Source organism: Uloborus diversus, chromosome 10 (assembly GCF_026930045.1).
Source record: "Uloborus diversus isolate 005 chromosome 10, Udiv.v.3.1, whole genome shotgun sequence".
Taxonomy (NCBI): domain Eukaryota; kingdom Metazoa; phylum Arthropoda; class Arachnida; order Araneae; family Uloboridae; genus Uloborus; species Uloborus diversus.
Window position 1 is genome coordinate 67,317,545 of NC_072740.1, and position 13,507 is coordinate 67,331,051.

Below are 13,507 nucleotides of genomic sequence, written 5' to 3' on the forward strand. Positions count from 1 at the left end.
AGCCCTTGGGAGGTACAGTCGCATCAGGAAAAAATGAGTCTCAATACTTTTTATACGGATCCTGTATTTATCTAGTTGTTAGCTCACTCAATACATTGTTGAGGTTTCTATTGGAACTTTAGGACATGTACTCTGTGGGCACTAGGGTGGGTCGAAGAACACTTTTTTTCCCTAATCAATTTCTAATAGAGCGAAAAACTTATACATTGGCACCCTAATAACGGGAAAAATAATTAAAAAAAAATAAATAACGTTTGAAATCGCGCAAGAGCCCTAAAGTTGAGAAAAAATAGAAAACAATCGGCAATTTTAAAGATGTATAGTTTTTTTCAAAAAAAAGAATTTGCTTCATTTCTAATACAAATAATTACGGTTTGTAATTACCGAAATGTATAGAAAAAACTTAGGGGCACATTATCGATCATTTGAATTTGAGCAGAAAGTCTTAAAATACCATTTTTAAAGTAAAAGTTATATTATTTAAAAAATTTTTAAACTGACATAAAGCAATAAAAATACACCATTAAAAATCCGTTTTCGTGTTTCACATACATTTCTCTTACGCTGAAATGACTCAGGACTCACCACGTGCAGGCCCGTCATTTGAAATTTCTCCGAGGGGGGGGGGGGGTTGAAAGGTTCAAATTTGATGGAAGTTTCAATGGAAAACAGCAAAAAATCACGCTCACCCAAATGTAAATATATTTATTTCTCAAAGTCATGGTGGGGGCAATGGACTACCCCCTGACCCCCTAAATGATGAGAAGAAACAGGTGGCGGTGGCACCAAGTCGAGTCCTGCTCACCACCCTACCCTATAAACCAATTCATTATGATGAAGCTCTTTAAATTCTGACTTCGTTTCAGACGTTCTTGGTCTGATTGTTATTTACTGTGAAAACTTTCTGAGTTCACCTGCTTGCAACTGTTTATCGCAGCCACTGTCACAAGTTTTGCACATACTATCTCTGCTGATTGATTGTGATATCAAATACTCAAGCTATGCCAGGGCTCAATGAAGTTCAAAGTCTTCTGTTGCCATATTTGACAACAATGGTAGTGGATCAGTTTACACTTAAGCCGATCAATATGTTCAGAATAATCTGCGATTCGAAAATTAATCAATGAAATCTTGAAGAATCTAAGGTGACGCGCTGCTGGCGGCTCATTTCGGACTTTCAGTATTCTTCTGTAGCCTAATTCTCGAATGTGCTGTGTATAGCCCAATATTATCGCCACATCATATTCTATGGAGGACAAAAGAACGAGTTTCTATGAATGACGGGATCAAAGATTTCTTTTAATATTGTTTGGTAAATGTCTTGTTGTTTGAACGACCTTTAATACATGATTCGGACCGCATTTTACTTTGTAATGCATCTTAATGTCAAACCAAACGGGTGTGTAATTCTTGACTATAATTTTTCCAGTATCTGCATTACGCTTGTCGGACTAATTTCAGAAACATTAAGTCCTAACACCCAGTTAGCACAGTTAACAGTTGTAAATAACTGAGGGGTCTGACATTCTTAACAGCTAATTCTGGATCACTTGTTGAAATAAATTCTGTTTTCGTGGTTTGGAAATTTCAACGAAAGAGGGACATTTCCGTGCCATACTCAGTCAGTAGAAAGATGTGTGAATCTTGAGACACAGACTGGTGGAAAAGTTTGTGGGTATGAAAACCCAAATGGTTTTATTAACTAGACAATATTCAGGTGAAGATCTTTGATGAAAAAATTGATACTAAGTCAAAACTAAAAGAACTTCAACAGAAAAATCACACACAGATTGGTTAGTTGGCTGGGTAGGGGTTGTGTGTGGGGGGAGGGAGTACAACTCGACTTGCTGCTACCTCCACGTGGTGAGTCCTGAGTTAATTTAACCTAGTGGAAAAATAAGTAAAGCATTAAACGGATGTTTAATATTCATTGAAAGCCAAAGCCCTGCCATAATTTGAATATTTGATATCACACTCAATGGGTAGAGAGAAAAACAAAACTTTTGATAGAAGCTGAAGTAAATGTCAAAAGCGTGAAAACCAACTTTTTCATAGTAAATAACAGTCAGATCAATGACATTTGATAAGGATACATAATTTAAAGAACTTCAGCGTAATGAATCACATCCCAATTGGTTGGTTGACTGGGTAAGGTGGTGAAAGGGGGGGGGGGCTCGACTTGCTGCCACCACCACCTGATAATGTTCATCATTTAGGGGGTCAGGTGGTGGTCTATTGCTCCCCACCACGGCTTTGAGAAATGCATTTACATTTGAGTGGGCGTGATTTTTGCTGCTCTCCGTTGAAACTTCCATTGAATTTGCACCTTTTGATACGCCCTCCCGAAAAATTTTGAAATGATAGGCCTGCACATGGTGAATCCTGACCCATTTCAGTATAAGAGAAATGTATGCAAAACATTAAAACGGATGTTTAATAGTACATTTCTATAGCTTTATGTCAGCGTAAGAGTTTTTGAAATAATGTAATTTTTACTTTAAGATTGTATTTCAGACTTTCTGCGCGAATTCAAATGATCGATAATCTGCTTCCGAGTTTTTTCTGTACATTTCAATAACTACAAAGTGTATTTTGATACTATTAGAAATGAAGTAAATTATGTTTTGGAAAAAATATACGTTTTTAAAAATTGCCGATTTTTTCTATTTTTTCTCAACTTGAGGGCTCTTTCGCGATTTCAAAAATTTTTGAAAAAAAAAAATAATATTTTTTCCCGTTATTAGGATGCCAATGCGGAAGTTTTCCGCACTATTAGAAATTGATTAGGGGAAAAAAAAAGTGTTTTTCGACTCACCCTAGTGGGCCCTCATGGTACATCTCGTTGGAAATCAAAAGTTTCCTGACTGAGGGTCATTGTATGGAGGGGAAGGGATAGTAAGCTGTGAGTAGTGATTGCAATACCGGTATATCGAATACCGGTATTCGGAGTTATTTTGAAATTTAGTAATACCAGTATTTGCTGAGGTAGAATAATGGTATTTTCGGTATTAGCTAAAAATAATAAATAGTTTTTAATTAAAGAGTTTTCATTTTAATAATTAAATATCTCTTGTTATTTTAAACATAAATTTCTTTTTGGATGAGACAATCAATCTATTGAAGTAAAAATTTGGCTTCAAACGTACGGATTTATATAATATCAATGAATTTAAAAGTAGCGGAAATATTTCAAAATGATATTTTCATCACTAGATGTTGTAATGAATCGTACTTTCGTTAGTTTGTGTGAACCAAGTTTTTATATTCTCCATTTCCTTGACCTGCCCTCTAGTGAAAATTAATTTTAAGTGTAATAACTAATGTGTTTGTGGAAGAAACAATTTATTCTAACTGCCAATTGCAGCAAATCTTTATTATATTTCATAAAAAAATATTTGTTTCAAATGGACTCAATTTTGAAAACAAAACTTTTTCTTGTTAGTACAACGAAAAGTAATTTGTTGTCTCCAGGCCCCGATTATGATATCAGGGGGCCTCAGGCCATATATTTTTTTGGGGCCCCTGTGTAGTCAACCCTTACAATTTTAGAAATTTCCGAAAACATTTCCGGCTATCGGTTAAAAAAATAGCCATTTGTGAGCCTCTAAAAAGTGGGGGCCCCAGGTCACGGTCCAGTCAGCCTATTCAGTAATCAGGCCCTTTGTCGCCAGTATTGGCGTGCTGTTCTGTCTCGCTATTCAGTTTTACACCAAACGAGATAATATTTGTAACGTTTTGAACATTTGCAAAGAGGTAAGACATAATCAGTTGGAACATATTTTCAGGTATTTAGATTTTTGTAAAGAATTTCAAAAAAAAAAAAAAAGAAAGAAAGAAACTAACAAGATTAAATGCATCGTAAATTTCGAATTATTAAGAGTATCACCGGCCTATGTGAATTCAAAAACAATGTTTTGAACTGCAGGAAATGTTTTCACTACAATGAGCTCTAGGCTTAGTGACAATTATGTTTCTAGCTATTACTGATCTTTTATTGCGGTATTTGTTCCTTCATTTTATATTTGCTCCCAATAAGTAAATAAAGTACTTTTTGCACACAATAATAAAATACGGCAACGAAACATTATGTTTTTGAATGTTTTTAGGGAAATTTCTTACATCGGTATTAATACCGGTATTCTGGTATCACGTTAAAAATATACCGAATTCCGATATTGCATTTTTGGTCCGGTATTGCAATCCCTAGCTGTGAGTTATCTTTGGCGGGCTGTAATGGATATGCGTATAATGCCTATATTCCTTTCTATTTTATATGACAAAAACCATGTTGTTATCAACGTCTTCTTTTCGAAAGAAATGTCTAAAAATTCGACATCTTTTACTACCCTCCCCTCTTTACGTCATCCCACAGTTTTCAGAACGACAAGACTTTCAGAAAAAACGTTTAAAATCTACGCGGATTTTCTCTGAAGAACAGATTTATTTCATAATCCACCTAGATTTTGAAGCCCTTTAACTTTTTAACTTGTTTAAGTCTCCCTACAGAAGTCTTTACTGTCTTCAGCAATCATCTTTGCAATCACAGTCAAAAACAAATTAGTTTGAGGAAAGTTTTTGTTTTTTATTATATTCTTTTTCTTTAGTTTAAAAATTTATTTACAATAATCACGCATGACAATATTGTACTGTTCGCTTTAAAAACTGTATAAAAGAATGAACTCCAATATTTAAATTACAAGGGTGTCCAGAAATCATTCTCCAAGTTTTCTTAGCTTAACAGCTTTATCAAAACTAATTTTAATGAAGTTATTCAAAAAAAGTAATAACCTTCTATACATAATATGGTTTTTTTAAATAAAAATTTCGATCTACTTGATAATAAAATTTAGTCCTTACATACACATCTCTTTACGATGCATTCGAAATCTTATGTAAAATATTTTGTGGTATCATTACATTACCATCATAACATTTTTTAAAATTTTAAGTAAAAGAAATATTTCTTTGAAAGTTTCTCATGCGTGCTTATTTGACAATTAATACCTTATGTTCAAATTTAGTAATATTACTCGTTTTTTCAATTCGAAAAATTAAAAATATTTCTTGAAAAAACTATTTTTTTACATTATTTTTATTTATTTTTTTTAAAATTGTTATTTACTTTTGCACATATTACCGTCTTTTGCATATGCACGTATGTAACCGCTACTTTTGGCCCCTTTTGACGTTTAGTGCATATAAATGTATAGTATAATGTAGTGCATATATAACTTTAAATGTTTTAAAAAAAAAGCATGTTACAGCTTTTTTCACAAGATTTCTCTTTACTTCTTTCTTCACGAAAGTAAAAAAAAAATAATAATAAATATTTTTTTCGTTTTTAGCGCATATTGTTTAGTTTTAGTGAACATTTTAAGTATTTTTAGGGCATATATATGCATGGATTTTTTTTTTTTGACGATTTTTAGTACATATAATCCGGGCTCTTATGTTTTTCCTTGTCTGTTTTCCTGTAAAACTTTGTGAGAGCTATTTTTCTTCACTATTTGCAGCTTTTATTTTATTACATATTATTATCAGTTTTAGGAATTGTAAAACAATTTAATGAAACCAAATTTGAGTTCCGAAGGAACAATTCAACGAATATTTGTTTCTGTAAATGTGCTTAGTTTTAAATAATATTATTACATAATAGTCATGCTCCGTTGCGTGTTTTATAAATTTAAAAGTTTCTTATGAATTTACACTGTGACGGAGGACCGTAAATATGAAACTTAATAGTACTTGTCTCCCTTAGATTGATTTTGTGCATATTTTAATCATTAAGAAATGTTTTCATTACTTTTTTTATATTTTCCAATAAAAATTTTTGTGTTTCATAATATTGCAGTACTGTCAGTCTTTTGATCTGCTACATTTTTACGGGAACGATATAATGAACCAGGAGTGTTTTTTTAAAACTCATATCGTCCCGCTTGTGCACAAATACAGGGATTAATTTGAGGAGTCGTGGGCAAGCCAAGTTACACATGGAGGTAACTTCACTTATTGAAGTTATACAATTATTCAGTTTTTAATTTTGAATTAATTTCCTGGAAGGGGGGGGGGTGTCCCCTTCCTTGAACAAGCCTTTGATTCCCTCCAAACTATTAAAGTGCCCCGCATCTTGAAATACGCTCTTGCCCCCCCCCCCAAACTTTCAAATTGTCCCTCCTCCCCGGACAAAAGGTCTGAAAGAAGCACTGTTGGCGAGCGTTTTGTGCAACACATGATAAAAGTAATAAAACGGAGTTATCCGAGAAGACGTAATAAAAGCAATTATTTATAAACAATTTAATGATATTTTAGATCAATTTCAACCGCAGCTATAGAATTCAATCAGACTTCTTAGTAGCATTTTTTGTAAGTGCCTAGCTTTACTTGGAGGTCTTACACACACACCGGCTGACCTATCCACCATTTTGAATCAACATGAAGGTTTACCACACTATGCGTGTTTTTGTGGCCCTTTGACTTTTTTTCCGGTTAGCGTATTGCATCATTGCTTTCTCAGAAACAGACTGTGATTCAAAAAACGATGAATATGTATGGAGGCTGTGACGAAATGTGATAATATTTACGAACAAAAGGAAAAACACTATTTAAGTTTGGTAAAATCAAGAAAAAGGTCTTCATTTTGGCACTTTCAATGCAGAGGAATTGTTGTCCAAAACGGGGACGATAACGTAAGTTAGCCATCTGAACACAATGTCATAAATAAAAAAAAAGGCTTTGCATTTTATTTTAGGAATATGTCTTGGACTAGTCAAATGCAAAAATGCAAGGTGTTTAGCTGAAAAAAAAAGTTAGAAAATTTTTATTCAAAAAAATGAGCAAAGTTTCCCTTTTGGACAACTGGTTGGGAAAAACGGAGTGCTGGAATAAAGCAATGACTATTCGAGGTTTAATTTTAAAATGATTTTTTATCATTTATTCAGTGAAAGAAAGCAGACTATTCTGCCGTGCTAAGCGCAAAACTCGTATCTGCAGCCGAGTTCAAAATTAGAAATTGCGATCAAGGTTTTGCGCTTCAATGTTTTGGTTCTAATGCAACTGTTTTAGATTTTCTAAAAAATATTTCCTATTCACAAATGACCTTGTATGTAGGTGAAACATGTGAAGAAAATCCACCTAGGGAACGTAACTCAATTTTGATTAAAAAAATACAGATATGGCTTTTGCGCTTAGCACCGCAGTATAGCTTTAAGCTGGCTTTAGTTTCTTATAGGGAAAAATAATTAAAAAAGTTAAGTATGAAATTCAAATCCCATTTTCTGCACTTAAGCAGCGTTCATGTTAAAGAGTTACACAAAATCCAGCTGTCTTTGGTTTTAGAAGCTTCACTAATGCCATAGGTAAACTTCGAAAGAGTCATTATTCTTCTGATTCTCATGAAATCTCGTCTGTTTTTCCCATTTTTCTTTTCGTGGTTTTTGTTCTTTAGTAGGATTCGGACTGTAATGTATCAAAAATTGCACCAATTCCTTATTCTTAGATTCATTTATATCTGCTTGCTGCCTTTTCCCAGCAACTGCTTCTGAGGACAGTCTCTTCCATTTGTTTAAATAGCACTGTAGGTTTTAAATGCTTTCTTATAACCCAGATCCTCTTTAAATCTTGTTGAGCAGCTCGACATTCGTTCTCTCGATAATAGTTTTTTCGATCAGACTTTCTTTTACAGCGTCTCGTTATATCTGTACACATGCAGGTTGCTTTAGTTAAACGTTTTAGAAATCCTAGGAGGGATAGGTTGCAACACATGACTTGAAATCATACAGCAAAGCGGGGTCGGAAATGCTTTCCTAAAGCGGTGATGCGCACAGAAGCACCCTAAAGAAAGGAGACTGTAAGTACAAAATATTTTTTATAATGCATTGAAAAAAACAAAAGGTACATCGGTCTAAGTAAGTGTTTGAAGTTTTCTCAACCGGCTGCAATGCACTTCACACCTCACAAATTTGACGTATGGAACTCCAAACAGTGTGGAATACACATTTATCCGGTCGGGAAAGTATTTCCCCGCATTGCTATATGATTTCGAGTAGTCAAGATGAATTTTACTCATCTTAGGAGTTCTAAAACATTTAACTGAGACTCCCTGTTCATGAAATATGCAAGTAAAATTTAAATGTGCCGCATACGCAAATACTACTTTTATTAGGGAGTTCAAAGATCATCTCTGTTGTTTAAAGGTAAACCTTTTATTTTTAGTGTTGGCACATAATGTATTTTGTCATATGAAGGGGTCACTGAAAAAGCGGCATAAGTCCAATCAGACTGATTTCGAATGGAGCAAAGATCTAAGTTTACTTACTAATAAAAAGAAAATCTCAATGGGAAACAAGACTTAACAAATACATATATTTTAAATATAGTGTTTTATCAAAAACATTTGATTTAATAAAACTATAATTTACGTTGTACAATGTATAAATAAAGAGTTTTAAAAAGTTGACCGATGTCGCTTCTCCAGTGGACCCTTCATATGCGCACTTGAGCGCAGAAATGGTTTGAGTCAATAACAAAAGATGTTTGTTATTGACGTGTGATTTGTTTAGCAAAAATTGTTTTTCTTATTTATTTTTAACTGTTACTTTTTTTAATAAAGTTTACCTGTCACGTGTTTGGGTCACTTTAGTTATCAGCTTTAGAATTCTTAATTCTAGCAAGAATGCTTCGAATCTGTTGTTATGAATTTCATAACTATACACTTAGCTTTAAAATTATTCTTTTTATTGTTTGTTTTAAATATATACACACAGGAATTCATTCCACAGAAAATCGGACAATTTGTCCCACACGTGATCGCTCTATATTTTGCGTCAAAATTGTTCTTAAAAAATGCAATTAACAACAATTTTTTGCCTAAGAAACCACACATAATGTTATTTGCAAAGCAAAAAAAAAAAAAAAAAAAAAAAAATTACTTAAAGTTGAATAAGTACCTTTGTACTTAAAAAGTAAAAGATATAGCAACGTTAAATTGTACAAATTGCTGATTATTGTTTCTGGGTTACAATGATCCCCTTTTTCAATGCAAAATAAGTGAATCTATGGATGAAAAGACACCCGACAAAACGAGCTAATGTGTGCATCACATGACTTCCTTTTACTCCAATTTAATATCATTTTCCCATTATCGGCAATTTTAATGTGAATCAATTGTTTACTTTCTAAATACTCTAAATATCACCACCAGTGGTCAAATTGAAACCAGATTTGAATCAGACTTTAAAAAAAAAAAAAAAAAAAAAAAAAAAAAAAAAAAAAAAAAAAAAAAAAAAAAAAAAAAAAAAAAAAAAGTTGGTGAAAACAATTGGCGACCAAAACAAAGGCGATATATCGCCAAGTGTCCACTAAATTATAACACCACTTGAGTATCCATCGAAATTAACAATGATTTCTCCCCAAAAAGGGGCAAAAGACCCCTTTAGAAACACCCGAACGCAACCAAAAGGGAGGTGCATAACTAGACCCCACTGAGTCTACGTACCAAATTTCAACTTTCCAGGACATACCGTTCTTGAGTTATGCGACATACATACATACGTTCATACGGACGTCACGAGAAAAGTCGTTGTAATTAACTCTGGGAATGCCAAAATGGATATTTCGGGTGTTTATACGTTCTTAGGCACTTATCCACGTGTGGTAGGGTTGAAAAAAAAAAAAAAAAAACTCAACATTAATTCGGGGGTGAGCAAAATGGAAATTAAGACCGAATTTTGAGTGAAATTTTTTTCGCGAATACAATACTTCCTTTTTTGTAAACAGAAGTAAAAAGCTTTACTTTTACTTTTCCCATATCCCCCACTGTTTTCAACTTAAATATAGATATTTCACGTGCGGTACAAAATGTCTGTATTTTTTTTTTGTGAAATGGCCCAAATACATATTATGTCACAAAAAAAAAAAAAAAGACCTACGCCAATTTTGCTCTCAACTGCCCTTATAGTTCTTAATCAGACCTTAGTCTAAAGCCCTTGCATGGAAACGCCTTTCTAACGGTTCGATGTTTATTTCAGAATGAAGAAATCATAGAACTGCAAGACGTACGGATGTCTCCAATTCCTTGTTTGCGGAAAAGGAAGTCACTGAGCAATGCTGCCAGTGAAACGGAAGCCATATTTCCTCCATCTCTGCGAATGAGCAATTTGTCTTTACGCGCCCCGTATAGTCCCAGAGTTCCTAGCGGCATCGGGCGCAGAAATCGCATGGAATATGGCCGTAAGCCAAAGGTTATCCAAGCTCTGAAAAAACGAGCTAACGCTCTGAAGGCCTCCGTACCACGCATTAAAGATGTCAACAAAATAGACAAATACTCCCGAGTTATATTTCCGGTCTCGTATTTGATCTTCAATGCTATCTATTGGTGCTTTTATTTATTCTGAGCGATTGCTGTTTGAGGGGTTATTTGATGTTCAAGAAAGACGAAGGGAAAATTTAGTTTTGTGTTTCAGTATTTGATTAGAAAGCTGACATGATTGAATGCAAAGTCATTTGATGCAGTTATTGTTGAAGAAAAACGATTACCTTGTGGCATTATAACTGATTTGTTTTACAAAAGGAAATTGAACGTTTTTTTAGGTTCAAGCATAACTACTTCAAACATAAAAGGAGAAAAAAAAACTTTTCCTCTCATGGAGAATATTTTTTCGTCCAGAGAAGAAGATTGAATATTTGAAAATTAATTTATAATTACGAGGAGTACAAAAATCATACCAATGTTCAAAATTGAGTGATTTAATTGTTGTTGAAAAAACTTCATGGTGGAGTATGTAATTAGTAAAAGTTCTTGAGAAACAAAAATGTACGTGGAAATTATAATTAGTTTGATTAAACAGTTGCCATTTTTTAAAAGAATCTCTGAACTATTTACTCAAAATAAGCTATTATCTTCCTTGCTTAACATATTTTAATTATTTTAACTGTTTTACACAGCTCGAATTTTTTTTTTTTTAATATTTCACTCTTAAAATACGTTGTTCTGAAAGAGAAAAAAAGCATTAGAAATAGTAGCATAAGATTTTATACTATTTCAAAAAGACATTGCTGGATATTTTAATTTCACCTACAGCAAAGTACTTCATTATTTAAAACTAATTATTCAGAATTGCAAAAACTTTTTAATCATTTGGAGCATGTAACCAATTTCGTTTTTTTTTTTATTTAATATTAAAACGTGGAGTAATTCGTAAAGATTAATTATGGTCATGAATGTTTTATGCTATATTATGTATTTTGATTCTAAAAAAAATTCCTCATATGAAAATTACAATATTATACTGCAAACTATTTTGAAAATATGTAACTTAAAAAATAAAACTTTAAAATAATATTGCGGAATAAGTATTTAGTAGTTGCTTTCGGAGAAAATAGATTTCAGCAAACCTTTTTTGTTATCATTAAAGAGAAAATTGATTATTTTAAGGGGAAAAACAAACATAATGTCTATTAACTTTCTGAACTTACAACTAAAAGTTCTTCATTTCTTATTTAAATGCTTATTTAACTAAGATGTCTTTTTTTATGCCCCCTTTTTTTGAATGAGAAGTTGAAAAATATTTTCCATTAACGTTAAATACTTACAATTTTAAAAAGCATAAAATAGTTTTTCACCAAAAAAGCTAATAAATTTTTAACAAAATGTAATAATGTTCATGAAAAACAAGAGTTAAAATGAAAAAAAAAAAGTGAAGACATGAGACTTTTCAAACGTTACCACGCATGAAGTGCAATTAAGCTTTAAAGTAACTTAGCTGATTATGACCCTAACGTTTACAGCGATGCACGTGTAATATTTTGCTTCAAATGACTTTGTCCAGATTTAGGAGAAAGTGGGCAATTCTGCGCATTTAACTTCACTGAGCAATAACACTTTAAATCTAACCACGACTTGTCTGATTTTTAAACATAAGTTTATGCAGTTGCGTTTAGTTTTTTTAAGGAGATGTTTATAAGAAGCAACAAGCAAATATATTAACGAACATCCTGGTAAGACAAATAATTATAATGCTATCTTCTTCACAATAAGTTTAAAACTCCCCTGAAAGTGGAAAAATCGCGCGCACGACAAATTATAATATGGGTGCACGGCACAAGCTCGCAGAAGTACTCAAATGGGCAGAATTTAACCACTATCCCCTATACATTCGAAACTAGTGCAAATGTTCTCCAGTGGTGATACGAACGCTTTCAATTGGTTGAAGCTTCCTCAAACTAATTACTCAATGTTTTATTGATTCTTTTTCCAATTCAAATACTTGATGATTCTATTATTTACGTCGTGTCACATAGTTTAATTATTTACGGAACTGTAGTAGCATTACATACTGTAGTGGTATGTGACGATGTTCAAGATTGAAAAAGTGTCAAAATATTTTTCATGAATATTTCCTTTGTTTGATTTAAAAAAAAAATCAAACAAAGGACGTTGAGAAAACAGTGTAATTGTGTTGTATAATGTTTTTATATGAGAGTCAAATTGTAAAAACCCACTGAACTGAAAATCAGTTCTCGATTGCATAGAATATTACACAAAAAAGCCACAACACGGGCAAAACCGTGAAATGCTGAGCGAAACTAGCAAAATCACTTTAAAGTTGTCAAAAAAATATTACATTTTTTTATGTTCATTGAAAAGTATTACTATTTGGATGCAAAATATAGTTAACAAGCTTTATTTTTAAATGTTTATTTATATGACCAATAGGAAAAACAAATGTGCCCATTCTCGCAAAAAAAATTAACAAGCTTTCATTTATTACTTATTTATTTCGAATTTTTGAAAGTTTGTTAAACATATATTTTATATTTAATAAATTTTTTGAGAAAGGAAGAACGCAAAATATATATAGTTGTGATTATTTTGTGAAGTATAATGACTTTTTCATATTGTGTTTTTGGTGTAAGATTATGAATGCAGCTGTTTAGTGACGATATTCAGTTCTTATTGTGTACATAAATATGCTCAATTTCTTGTATTTTCGTAGTTAACATTATCTAAACTTTGTTAAAAAATAATAAATAAATAATCAAATAATACTGCATTTTATTGTTGCTTTAATGAGTATAGGATTATATTTAAAAAAAGAAAGAAAAATTGAAATAAATGAAGTAAAATCGTATAACATATTACTTTGAATTGTTTATCTTCTCTACACAAATATTGTTTTTGTAAATATTATACACCGCAGAAGTACTCTCTTTTCTGTCATTTTGTACCGAAGCTAAATTGGCTGATAGATATTTAAAATTGTAAAAAAAAAAGTAAAAACATACTGTTAAATTTTGGCTTTAATATTTATTATTTCATTCTGCCGAATAAATTGCTGGAAGGAGTAATAATTACAGCAGTTGCTGGCGTAAAATTTGATTAAAATCAGGTGGATTTTCTTTGTACTAAGTATTATTTTATTGTTACGTTGTGTTAAACGAAAAATTCGGTTGTCTCTGAAATAGTGCAAACGTTTGATAGTTCTTAATACAAAGCTGTGTTTTCCAAAAT

The 13,507-nt window shown here is 32.2% G+C and overlaps 1 protein-coding gene across 1 annotated transcript in view; it reads left to right on the forward strand.

The window, feature by feature from the left end:
* The window catches only part of LOC129231228 (gamma-aminobutyric acid receptor subunit beta-like), a 100,604-nt gene extending 89,788 nt beyond the window's left edge, over positions 1-10,816 (forward strand). Inside the window, exon 9 of the mRNA XM_054865491.1 lies at positions 10,026-10,816. Coding sequence (XP_054721466.1) covers positions 10,026-10,391 — 366 coding nt within the window. The 3' untranslated portion in view covers positions 10,392-10,816. The remainder of the gene's footprint in view (positions 1-10,025) is intronic.
* The last annotated feature ends 2,691 nt before the right edge of the window (positions 10,817-13,507 follow it).